The following is a 13,408-nucleotide window of genomic DNA, read 5'->3' as shown; positions in this document are numbered from 1 at the left end:
TTATTTTTTTCTTCCTAAACAGGAACACTTTTCTACATGTTTTTGCTTTTCTATGAGCCCGGTTTCAAAGGGTTTAAAAGAGGAAAAAAGGAGAGTCTCAGGTTTTGTGAGGAACAAAGCTTTTCATGCTTTCAGACACTTGTCTCTCTGCCTTATGTGAAAGCCCATTTTAATAACTAGTTATAGACATTTTATTAGTGTTAGTTTCTTTCTGTACGTGTCAAAATAGGTAAATAGCACCTCATTCTTTTTCCTCAACAGAATACCTCCCCCACCCCCAAATTTCCAATGAAATATGGAGCAAACCTCATTCTTTCTTCCTCAGTAAAATACCCCTACCCTCCAATTTCTACCGAGAGAGCGCAGCAAGCTGAATAGCCACCATGTTACTCTCCCTTGCCAGAAAGCAGCCACAGCACTGACACCAACTTTTTGCAGAGATGTTTGGGTTTTGCTAGCAGTAATAGCATTGCTTATGATTAAAACTAATACCTTTAAGAAACAAGTATTTCTGGAAGCTACCAGGTGTCACACTGATGACTTGAACCTTTTCCTTTGTATTTTGTTCCTAATTACTGTCATCCCTGAAAATCCTTCATCAACAGATAAATGTTCTTCTGTTATGAATACAAAGCTGGGCAGATGAAGGAGCGACCCCAGACCAGCGCGAGTGCGGTACATGCTCCGACCCCCCGGCTGGGGGCATCGGCAGCAGCCCGCTGTCAGGTTCAATCTTCCACGGCCCAGACCAGGGAGTGAGCATAAAGGAAAGAAAATAGTGGGAGGGAAGAGCAGGAGAAAAAGACCGAGAGCTTGCAGGGTGGTAAAAATTGGACAGGGTGAACAGTTGTAAAGCTGGGCTTGGTGTGAGGCTTCAAAACTGCAAATTTGCCAGTAAGCACCAATGGTGAGTAAGAAGGGATCTACCAAGCAAAGCTGAGAATGGGGATCATGCACCTGAGAAACTATTGATCTGTCTGAGAAATAACAACCTATTCTCAGATTTACCGCTTTAGACTGACCCATAGCCAGAACTGCAATTAAGCTTCAATATATTTTATAAAAAATAGTACTTAGTTTACTTTCACAGAAGTGAAGAGATACAATTGCACAATGGTGGTTACAATGGTAGAAATACATACTGTTGATAAAATGTTTGCAAGAGATTTAAAAACATACTATACAGCACCACATCTGAAATTGGTCGATGGCAAAATGAGTCATACTCCATGTTCACGAAAATTAAATTCCTAAATCTTTCCCTTAGAATAAATAAAACATACGATGTGCAATATGTCTGCTACCAAAATGTTTCCTGATGTTGAACAATAGATTAAAATCAAAAATGAGGTAAAAAAAAAAAAAAGACATTCATGCATTTAAGCCACCATTAGTCTATGACTCTACAATAAGGCAGATCATAATCTTTTTAAAACTGTCTTTAGCCACTTAAATCCTCTTTAGTGCTTTTCACAATAAGGTCCATTAAGACCTTGTAGAATCATGAGTTAAGATGCTTTTATATCCAACAGGTCATTTTTGACAGGCTCAGCCATATTTGAAATGCATTGTGTAGTACAAAATGTTGCATTTCCTTAATGGAAAAAGGAAATGTAAATTAAAAGGAATGGAGAGAAATGAAGGCTTTAGAATTTATCACAAATGACACTGCTTTGAGGATGGGAGGTGAGGGAAAGGAAAGGGAAAGAGAATTATGTGTCATCTTCAGTCTTAATGACGTGGAAAAGGGTGACATTAAACAGGACTTGGTGTCCGTTATTCCAGGCATAGAGAGCTCTATCCCTCGCATTGTAGTCAAGCATGGATATATGAAAATACTGATTATGGAAAGGAATGTCTGTGTATTCGTAAGTGGAGGTTTTGGTGGAGTAAGAGTAGTAGACCTTGGCTCCTGTTAGGTGAGAGTTAGTAACGTACAAGGTGCCACAGATCATGAAGGACTCTCCAGCGCTTCTCTTTGGGTAGCCTGTGCTCCAGCTCTTCAGCACCTCCAGCGTGTCTTGGTTTAGCTGGCTGATGACAATGTTGCCTGCATTCTGGTTGGTGGCATACACAGCCCATAGCCCAATCTCATCTGCCATCAGGTCAATATCGGAAAAGCCACCCCAGGTGTAAGGGTAGACATTGTGAAAGCCGGCATACTCAAGGCTACGCTGTGCAAGCACCCGCCCAGTGTCAAAGCTGTATTTGATGATGATGTTGCTCTGATACTTGTTGAAATAGAGGGAGCCGTTGTAGACAACGTGGTTGGTTCCTGCCCATTTGAATGGAAGGTTGTATGTCCGTGATTCAGCCCCACTGACGAAGTCTGCAATTGATTTATATTCGCGGACAATTTTATTGTTAGTGTAACTGTCCATGTACCAGACCTGGAAAGAAAACAAAGTTTGGAAGTGAACACCTGGAACACAGTCTGCGGCACGTGATCATGACATGGCACAATGGATACATTGCCAAAAAAGACAGAAAAAGGTTTTGGGTGTGCAGCAATCTATCAAAGTACAGTATTGTCCACCTTCCTGTTAGAAAGGCATTGAGGAACTCTTGAATTTCTACATCAAAACTTACCTCTACTAGTGAACTCTCAGGAAGACTGTTACAGCTGCAGTGCCTGCAGTTATTTAATGTTTGGGTCTCTGCTGTATGGGACTTGATGAAGATATTCTCAGAGACCAATAATTAAGGAGAGAGGTGGAAAGGGCATGTGAGTTAAGCTTGGTTTTATGCTTAGAAATACACTTGGCTGAATTTTCCTCAGCTGAATCTTTGACCACTGAAAAATGGTGCACAAAACCAACTGTAATAGCAATGAAACCAGTAAAGTTTGGGAACCACAAACCCTAAACGATGTAACGAAAGGGCACAAATGTGCTCAGCTATCTTCTCTCTTTGGACATTTCCTAGAGGGAAAATCTCTTTTAAAGATTTAAATCAAGCAAGTAAATCTGTAAAAGAACCCAAATATATTTCAGCGCCTTAACATACTCGGTTGTTTTTCTCTGATGCTAATGGATCTGTCATCCAGGCTCCAAATCGGGTTCCGGATATCTTGACTGTAATGGGGCCTGTAATTTTCATCAATTTGCCACATGCTGAAATTAGAAAAACAAATCCATTAATGCAAATAATTACACAACTCTCCTTGACATAAGACAGAGCACAAGACCAATTGCTCAAAACTAAATAGTGGCTCCAGGGGATTCGGGATTAGGTTGAGGATGGATTGTCATCGCTGTATGAACTTTTCTCTATTGAACAACAGTACAAATAAGTTAAGAAAAATATTTGTTTTTGTTTTTATGTATTTTAAAGCACGGTCACATTTTTGGGACATGAAAAATACAACATAGTAAAGTATCTTCCCAGCTGAAGTGAATAACATTTAATAATAAATGAAAAGACACAAAAAAGCCTTATTTTTGTCTTCAGAAAGTTCAGTGAAAAGTTAGGATTAATGGATGTTTGTTTTCCATTGATCACAATACTTAGGAGTTTTCTATTTTAAAGAATCTTTTGCTAACCAATTGTAGAAAACATATTACATAATTTTTTATTCAGGAATTTTCTATAGATAGTATCACCGCTAGTTTGTGTGTGAAGTGCTGTTTTTCTACAGTGATGAACTGCAGTTAGCGTGGAAAGTGGAGGGCTGTATCTTATAGTGGTCAAGTGCTTTTTTATTAAGGAACTTATACTTTTATAAGTAAATTGTCTCAGAAATGGGCATTAGGTAAACTCAAACCTTTGAATGGGGCTGAAATACTTTCAAAGAAAAATATCAGAAAACTAATAGTGAATAGAAAGAAATTAAGAAGTAATCACTCTCAAATTTGTGGTTTTAAGGTTAGCAAAACACAAGTGTAGTATGAGTGTGTGAGTTAGAAGGGTACGCTAGTTGGGTAGCTTTAAAACACTGTATGGACATGAGTAGCAAAATGTATGCAAAGAATTTGGAACTCTGAAACCCACCATTTTTGTACTTGTACTGGGTCTGGCTGGAATGTTAACTTTTCGGCAGCAGCCCATACAGTGCCGTACTCTGTACTTGTAGCTGGAACAGCAGTGTTATCACACCAGTGTTGTGTCTACTGCTGAGCAGCAGTGGCACAGTATTGGGCCTTTCTCTAACCCTCCTAGGGGATGGGCAAAAAGTGAGGAGAGAAACATCACTAGGGCAGCTGACCTAAACCAACCAAAGGGATATTCCATGCCATATGAGGTCACACTCAGCAATAAAAGGTGGAAGCAGGAAGCAGAGGGGAGGGGTGGGCTCTCATTGGGAAAACATCGGTCCTCCTCTCGAACACCGGCTGCGTGTGTTGAGGCCTTGCTTCAAGGACGTGCTCAAGCATCGCTCATGAGTGGGAAGTAGAGAGTAATTTCTTTCCTCTGCACTTCCATATAGCCTTCATTTATTTTGTTTGTTTGTTTTCCTCCCTTCTTTTTATTTTTTCCTTTTCCTCTCCCTTTTCCCCTTTCCCTTTTTATTTCCCCTTAGTTCATAATAATCTTTATTTAATTATTATTATTATTTCCCTTTAATTAAATTATCCTTATCTCAACCCGTGAGTTGTTTGCTTTACTTCTCCCCCTCCTCATCTAAAGGAGAGGGAGTGAGAGAGCGGTTGTGGGGTTTAGCTGCCCAGCACGGTAAAACCACCACAATACTAAATAAATAAACCCACGCAGCGAACCAAATCTGGGCCATGAAATTCAGGGTCCAAGCTGACAGCAGTTGAGCAGCCCATGGCAGAGGCGTGGGGTGCAGGGAGCCCACCTCTGGCACATGGGTAGGAGCCTGCAGCACGAGCCAGAATTGCAGATCTCTCTGTGAGGGCAGCTGTGTGGAGCTTGAGGAGGAAGGTGGAGCAAACAGTACTGCAGAGGCACTTTGGCAGCAGCCATCCATCCGGTGTGGCGCAGGCAGCTGCAAAACCACGAGTTCTGCTGAGGCCCAGCAGAGCAGTCACCTCAATGAGTGCTGCGAGCATCCTGCAGGTGTGTCCCCTGCCTGTGGTGCGTGCGTGTGGCTGGAGCTTTTCGACTAGAGAAGGGTGTTCAGAAATGTGTAGGTTTATTAATGTTTCTTAAGTGCTTGCTGTTGTTCATCTGTTTTATCACTTATATTGATCCTGAACATATAGTTCACTGATTGCTGGTTAATTTTGTGTTGTCATTAACTCAATAAAACTCCTCGGTCCTGATTTGGTTTAACTGTATGAACTGAGCAGCTTCCCTGTGTGGCAGGAGTCAGATGCTTTTAGAGAATGGTCTTTCAGAATGGATTGAGCAACTGTTCAACATGAAAAAGAGATGACATTGTACTTCAGCGGCTAAATGGTCGGTAGTGTGAATCTGGGGTCTATCCATGTGATTAAATTTTTATTCCCAGATAGCATGTAGTGATAGGAAGAAAGGAAGACAGCTAGGAGATTTGCTAGGTAGCTGAGGGGCAGCTGAGTGAAAAAGTGACAAAGCCCCTCTTTTCAGCATAATGAAACAGAACATCTTGCAAAAGGCACGAGGATGTTTTTATTCTCCTGCCCTATAGTCTGTCCCATCTTTCCTTGTTCATTAAACACTCTCAGACATCTGCCTATTTGTGATATCTCTTCACGGAACAGCTATTCAGGACTAAATAATGTTACAAGTACTCTTTCCACCTATGGAAATATATGGAAATATACCGATCCTTTTCATCCCATCAGCAGGTTTCTGCTGTAAACCTCAGCAGTACCTGAGGTCTGTTGGCCTACTGACAGGCAGCATGGGCAGGAGGAAGGAAGCAGCAGAGCTCAGTGCCCACCACTGTCCTGTCACGACAGCTGCCTTGCAGCTTGGAGAAATTTAGGCACAAGAGCTTAATACATGACCTAAACGTTGGAGGAGGCTTCATGTAAGTCTATACCCTGCTATTGCAGACAGCCTCTTCATAAATTTGTTAACGTGGCTGCAAAAATGGGGAATAGCTGTTTGTACTTGCCCACCCTCACCATTACTCTACCTGAAGCTTATTTCACAACCTCACTCTTCAGTTCGTTTGAAAAATATTTGGAGTCAAGTACATAGGTGTCATCAGTCTTCTGTTCTGAGCAGTCAGATCTCAAACCATTGCTTCCAGACACACGCAGACTGGAACCAGACACTAGGGAGGTCTTTGAGCTTGCAAAGAGCTGCTTGAAAGAACTGGACAGGTCCCAAATCATGTCTCAGCTGAACGATCAACTTGATAAATCAGCTTATGTTGTTTTGAACTGTTTAAGGCTGCACAAGGAACTTTTATGGAAATAAATTATCTCAAATATTCCCCAAATCAACTGACGTTCTAAATACTGGTCCTGAATACAGTGAACCTATGCTGGCTGATAATCAGAAGGAAAATGTGAGATAATAGGCTTATACTACAACTAGGAAATGCAATTGAGGCCACATTTTCCTCCCTTCTCACTGAAATCCATCTGAAATTCATTTCACACTTTATTCTGTCAAAGCTTTAGACAGTTATCTAACATGGTGCTGCTTCCAGTATATGATTGGACTGTAAAAGAATCAGGTGAATGTAATTAAGAAAACAGTGACGCTGAGCTCTCATTCCTCAAGAGAATGGTATCACGCTTTTCTCCAGTTCTGTCTTTTGGAGCCTTACTTTCTAATGTGTTTACCCATTTGTTACAGAAGAACTGCAAAACGTTGCCAAAATCAGGGTCATTTGTGGCTTTGCTCATTCTGAAGTAGCAAGTGTGCTGCCTGTGCTGAAGTATTATTGACTTACTACTACAGTTAAATAAGTTATTGCAGATGAATAACACAGCATTTTGATGACATGATGCTATAAAACGCAGTTTAACGCTGATATAATTAGTGTTACTGACTTTATGAAGATATTCCCTTTATAGCTTGCCCAAGCCCAGTCTTTAATTTGATACAGAAAGGAAATGAATGAGAGCTCTTTCAAGAATAAAGCTCAATACAGTCTTTAAGAGTTCACTGACAAAGCAAGGTGTTTCTGTGTAGTTGTAAATACTTCCAACTTTGTATTAGTGCAAGAAAATTTCCTCCTTCCTCTGCCAGAATTGGAAACAGCTTCTTCTCCTCTACCTAAGTGTGAAATGTGTTGATTTAATCCCAGCCTATATTTGCAATATGAACCTTATAATTGTTCATGTAACTATATTAAAATTGATCTTGCATGCCGAGGTTTCTTGCTAGGGTGTGGTGATGCTAATATATTGAAAAAGCAGTATTATTTACATAAAACATCTGTGGCATGGCATGTCTAGGAGTCTGAAATTAAAAACAAACATACAGACAAACCAAACACCCCAAACTCCAAAGAGTTTCCCATTGAGACTTTTCTTTATCTTGGTTTCTAGGTAGGAAAGCATAACGGAAAAACACCGTATGAAATGAGAAGCACTTCTGAGCTAGCATCTGTTAAACCTGTTAGGGATTGTCTTAGACAACCCGGGGATTCGCAGCTGCCTCAGTGCCCTGGTGACTCTTAGAATCCTTGGGTTTTATTCTCAGAACATCTTTATCAGAGGATTCCTGCTTGGGAAATGGGAACTGTCCACTGGGTCTGTCGGCTTCAAGCTTTGTTACCATTTTGGCAGTTTCTCTAGTCCTTGGTGAATCTTTGAAGAGACAAGAACACTTTTCTGCCCTAGGATTTGTATTCACAGTACCCCTGCTGTTCTTGTAAAATGTGACTGCAAAGGTATAGCTTTCCTGCTGTATGACATGGGGGGTCAAATTCTATATCTCTGTCTCAATCCCCTGTGCCTTGCTGCCTGGCAATGGGAAGGAGACGGTAGGTGAGATGGTAGGTGAGCTTCTCACGTTCAGTGTGGCAGAGCCTGACGCGACTTCTGGTGAGTTTTTCAATTAGAGCTTGTCTGGGTCTCATCATATGAAAAGAAAATTTTGAGGCAGAGTAACTGAGAGCACCTGCAGTACGCTATTTGAGCTAGAATACTGGCTTAATTGGGAGGGGAACAGACCACCAAACTAAAATAAAAAGAGCTGAATTAATGGGCACAAAATTATCTATATAGAGAAAAGTTTGGTGCTGTTTCATTCTTTCAGTACAAACAAAAAAGGGAGCTCTTTCTTATGACACTCAGTAGATATCTAATGAAAGAAAGGTTTTGTGTTTCTAGCAAATGTCAGAAAGTTCAGGAACATAGAGAATAAATAGGAAAAAAAGTGATATTTCTAGGCATTTTTCTCACCACTAAAAGGTTCAGTTGGTGTTACATAGAGTGGGATTTTTAGAAGCAATGTTGGTCTCTTTTCCTTGACTTTGAAAGAAGCAGCTGACTATCTGAGAAAGTCCTAACGATAACTCGTAGTAATTGGAAAATCAAACCTCTGAGAATTTATCCATCCTAAATGGGACTGTACAAGGAACATGTGACGCACAGTCTGGGTGTTCATGGCCTCTCTTTGTAACAGTTTTGCACCATGGACTTCAATAACTCTGCTTGTGATTTTATGTATTTATATTAGGGAAGAAGTTAAGCGTGAATTGGCCATTTAAAAAAAAAAAAAAGTAAACGTACTGCTTCTGTAGGCCGGAAACGTCTGTGGGGCAGAAAACATCTGGAAGGCTGTTCCGAAGTGAGCAAATACCAGGAGAAGGTTGTGAAAACCAATTGGACAGAAGCTGTTTTGAAGATAGCTAGGAAAGATAGTTGACGTTCCTAGCTGCCATGATGCAAATGAATACTGGTAGCTGCTACATCTACCAAGTGAGTGTATGATTTATAGCAGGACTTGAAAGGAAAATAAAATCAAAGCAACCAAAACATCCTCCTGAAGTGTTCATAAGCATTATTATTCTATTTATTGCAGGTAATAAAAAGGGGAAAATGAAGTGAGTATTTTTTTCAGTGGTTGCACAAACCAATTCCAAGTACTTTATTTCTTTCACTCTCCAGCTTATGATCAAATTTGTTGTAACATTTCTTTCCCTCACATTACAAAGTAGAATTAGTTCTTACTTAATTGGTGCATGTCTGTTGTCATACATAATACAAATCCAGGAAGCTCTACAGTCTCATTATTAGAGCTTGCTGAGAGGAAACTCTGGATCCCTACTGCATGTGTGCAATGACTTGCTAGGTAATCTTTGGCAAAGTCACTTTTCCTTCCTGACTTTTTTCTCCATCTACAAGAAGGTGATAATGATACATCTCTCCCTTGCACAGATTTGTACTAAATGACATTTGTAAAGCTCTCAAAATCCCACTGGTGAGGATGCCTTGGAAGTGCAAGTACCTTTGCAATAGAAAGTAATCTTATGTGTGCAGTAAAACATCTTCTGCTACTGATATAACTGCATTTATTTGGATAAATGGAATATTGTACTTTTGAAGTTTTAACCAAAAATATGAATGTAAAATCTTGTTTGGATTTTGTTATAAGATATATTTGTAAATTAATCCAATGTGTATCTGCTTGAACCACTTATTTCGTAAGCAATATTTGGCAGAATATTGGCTTCGATGAATGCCAGCTAGGTCATTTTATTCATTGCACTAAACAGATTATGACAAGAATCAAAGGGTCCCAGACTTACCGCACAAGCTGCATTGTCTTACACAAGCACGTACGTGGCTGCCAGTGACAGACCTGTACGTGCAGAAGTGTGTGTGACCTTGTGGTGTGCGCAATCATATGCACTGTTATGGCTAAATTTCTCAGCAGCTTTTGTCTGAATTTTCTCTTACTCCAAAGAGAAGGAGCAAGTTTCAGTCAACACAACTGCTATGGTAATCATTACATCTCAGTGAAAGGGAGACAACTGCTTACTGTATGCTAATGAGCGTTGAAAGTGTTGCCAGTGCAGATGGAAGATCTCTTTTAAGTGGCCAGGACAGTATAAATAATGCATTATAATGCTGAAAAACACCTGCTAGGGACAAGAATGGAAAATAGCTATTACACACGCTGGTTAGATAATTATATTGTGAAACACAGCAAAATCTGTGAAGGTTCAAGGCAGATCCTGTGGCACATTGGGGCCAGTCCACCTTCTGCTGCCATAGGCCATCAGACTGGCATGGGCAGTCACAGCTGGGTCACCTCCAGCAGGGTAAATATGGCTGGGAGGGGGGGGAGGCATGAGAGCTGTTTTTCATTTGTGCTTGCTGATCTGGGCTCACGCTACTGTTTGCAAGGAGTTGCTCTCAGAGATCCTAACTTAAGCTGTTCTTAGACTAATTCTAAGGGTGTGCAAGGATAGTCATTTAAGCATCTACGTCCAAATAATAAGGATGAATAAGTCTGCATTTGTGCTTGAAAAGACCAAAACACTTATAATAAAAAGTTAGAAGCAACACATTTGAATTTTAAAATACGTAAAGAAGTTGCAACTTTAATATGAAAATACTAGATTGATAATAGACCTCCCAGATGACACCATGTTACATTATTGTTACCTCAAATTGCACCTGTCTTGGGGTTTTGGAAAATGTAGTTATGTAGTTTGCTATGGGACTGCAGTGGGTTGACCCTGACACTGCCACTCGCTTACTTCCCTACCTCCCAGTGCAACAGGGGTGAGAACTGGAAGTGCCAAAAAAAAGAGAAATTGCAAAGGCAATCAGTCACCAAAAGCAGACTGGTGACCAGACAGTCTGAGTTGTAGCTACCTTGGAAAGCAACCTTTCCGTTTTTATTGCTGGGCATGTTGTGACATGGCAAGGAATAAACCTTTGGCCAACCTGGGTCAGCTGTCCCAGCTGTGCTCCCTCCCAGCCTCTTGCCCATCCCCTGCCTACTCTCAGTAGTAGGAAGAAGAGAAAGCCTTGATGTTGTGCAGGTAGTGCTCAACACTAGCTAAACATTGGTATTATCAACACTGCTTTAGTCACAAATCCTAATCGCAGCAGCATGCAGGATGCTAGGAAAACAATTAAATCCTTCTTGGCTAGAACCACTACAAATGCTTCAGAGAATTTAAAAGAGAAAGGATGTCCAGGGAGCCATCCATGTGTTAGGAACAGGCTATGTTTATCTGGAATGCATTGGTGGCATGGATGTGCTCAGTAATCTATTTCATAAAAATATTTTCTAGTTTTAATATATATAATATATAGTTTTTTATAGTTTTTTAATATATATAATATATAGTTTTAATATATATAATTTTTCTGCATTATTACATCAAGAGAAATAGAATGTGCTACAGGAATTCAGGGTAGATAGGAGGGGAAACATGGCTAAAAGTTAGGGAAATAGGAAATAAGAAAAGGAGAAGAGATCCTTCATATGAATACTTCTGGTCATATGAATACCCCAGTGATATTTTAAAATGCATCCTCTACTCTAGTCACTTCATAAAATAAAAATAAAATGCTTGTTAATGTGATGATGGTCTTTTGTTGCCTAATAAACTTACTGGAATGCTCACTATCAGAAAATACTGTTTATATGAATTTGCTTGTTTGCTGCAGTATTGTAATGCGGCCACTTTCTCTTGACTGCCTTCTGCCAACGCAGTAGTGTGCTGTAATATGTGCACTGAGAGGAAAATAGGATTATAACAAGTTTCTGTTTGAAGAAGTCTTTCATTTACTTAGCCCATCATCACTGCGTTATTTCTAGTATAAAACAAAGAAACTGAAAATAAATAATTTGAGGATAACCTAACCTAGATTTTTCTCATTCCATTGCCTCACAAAAATAGCACTGCCTATCAAATTAATAACATCATGCATAGCCTTCAAAAGTAAACATCCCCCACCTGATAACTGAGATACTGATCACAGGATTGAACCTAGGAGTTTCTATTTTATTTATTTTCCTTCTTAACTTACAAAGCATTTATTTCTCATAGAGGGGGTGGATTGTTGGCTATAGCGACCAAAATTTCCATAGTAGCGCTGTAATCAGGTTTCTCAGAGTCAGTGCGTGCATTCTGAGGGCAGACTTTGCATCATGGCTGCAAAGTGGGTGGGTACCAGTTACCCTGCTTGTGTAATGGAAGTTAAGGTTGACACTTAACGATACTTCAGAGTTTTTAGTTTCGGTAGCTACTACTGAGCTAGTGCTGATTTTTGAAGATGCTGAACATCAACTTTTTCTAACAAAAGCCAGCAACATGAGCAATAAAGATGGGGGCTGCCTGATGTAAATCTAGTGCAGTGCTCATGATGGATTTTTGCTGTGTTTTCAAAAAAAAAAAATCATGCTTTACTCCACTAAATTAGATATAATGCTAATTTTGTTGTGTTCCAAATGGGAAAGTGGCATATCTGGCTTAATGCTGGTATTACAGGTCTAAAGACAGTGCAGTTGGAGTGGGCTCTCAGGTGTCATAGCAAGATTTGTATCATGGACAGTGCCAAACTGATTCCAGTCTACTACTGACTATTTTTTTTTTCACACTGATGAACCAAAAATGACTTAAATAGAAAAGCCTGTCTGAACTTTTTAGAAAGAACCTTTGTATCTCTCCAATGAGTTGTAAGTCTCTTAGATTTAAAGTTGCTATCTTTTATAATTTTCCATCTCAGTTCCTTTTGTATAAAGTAGGGTAGGTAATTATCTAAAATACGTTGGCGCAAATTTTGAGGGGTATGACTAACCTTAAGAGGAGTTACTCTTGACATTTTTTAGGGTAGCACAGATCAGAGTATGGAATCAGAGAGTCATTGAGATTGGAAAAGCCCTCTAAGATCATCTAGTCTAACCTTTTACCTAGCACTACCATTAAACCATGCCAGTAAGCACCACATCTACACATTTTTTGAATACCTCCAGGGATGGTGACTCAACTACTACCCTGGCCAGCATGTTCCAATGCTTCACAACCCTTTTGATGAAGAAATTTTTCCTAAATGTTTTCTTAATTTTTCCTGAATATAGCTCAGACTTTCATCAAAAAAGAAAACTTCATCCTGCTATAGAGAAAACCAAAAATGTACAGCTGTGGGATCAAATCTGACAAGAAACAGTAAACTTACTGAGCTTTTTCATGCAGTCTCGAAGCCTGGTTTCTAAACTGAGCACCCGCTGGTGTAGCTCCTCATAGTCATAAGCACCAATCTCTTCTTGAATCCCAGTGAGGACAGTAGACAGATTCCTAATTTCTTCCTTGAACTGGGTGATTAGTTTGGCATCAGTTTTGTATTGTTCCAGAACTGGGATCAGTGGCAGGAGCTCATCCATCTTTTCTTTCAACTCCTGTTAAAGGTAATCAAATGCGTATTAGAGCAGTTTAAAGGAATTAAATCCTCTTATTCCCTGTTATGTAATATTTATGCCTGATTATTAAAATGACTCGAAAATGACTATTGATTTTAGTTAGAGCTATTATTTCAGTGTACTGTGAAAGTCTTAGAAATCTCAGAATTAATGGCAGTAAGCAGTAGACAAAATG

The 13,408-nt window shown here is 39.8% G+C and overlaps 1 protein-coding gene across 3 annotated transcripts in view; it reads right to left on the bottom strand.

Moving 5' to 3' along the window:
- Positions 1–1,035: 1,035 nt before the first annotated feature.
- OLFM3 (olfactomedin 3) overlaps positions 1,036–13,408 on the bottom strand; it is a 66,399-nt gene continuing 54,026 nt past the window's right edge. For all 3 annotated transcript variants that reach the window (XM_068689911.1, XM_068689909.1, XM_068689912.1), the window contains 3 exons: positions 12,993–13,212; positions 3,007–3,113; positions 1,036–2,390 (listed from right to left, as the gene is read on the bottom strand). In XM_068689911.1, coding sequence (XP_068546012.1) covers positions 1,713–2,390; positions 3,007–3,113; positions 12,993–13,212 — 1,005 coding nt within the window. In that variant the 3' untranslated portion in view covers positions 1,036–1,712. The remainder of the gene's footprint in view (positions 2,391–3,006; positions 3,114–12,992; positions 13,213–13,408) is intronic.

The sequence above is a fragment of the Anas acuta genome, chromosome 8, assembly GCF_963932015.1.
Source record: "Anas acuta chromosome 8, bAnaAcu1.1, whole genome shotgun sequence".
Classification (NCBI taxonomy): Eukaryota; Metazoa; Chordata; class Aves; order Anseriformes; family Anatidae; genus Anas; species Anas acuta.
Note: the sequence above shows the minus strand (reverse complement) of the source record. Positions and strands in the feature narration are given on the sequence as shown.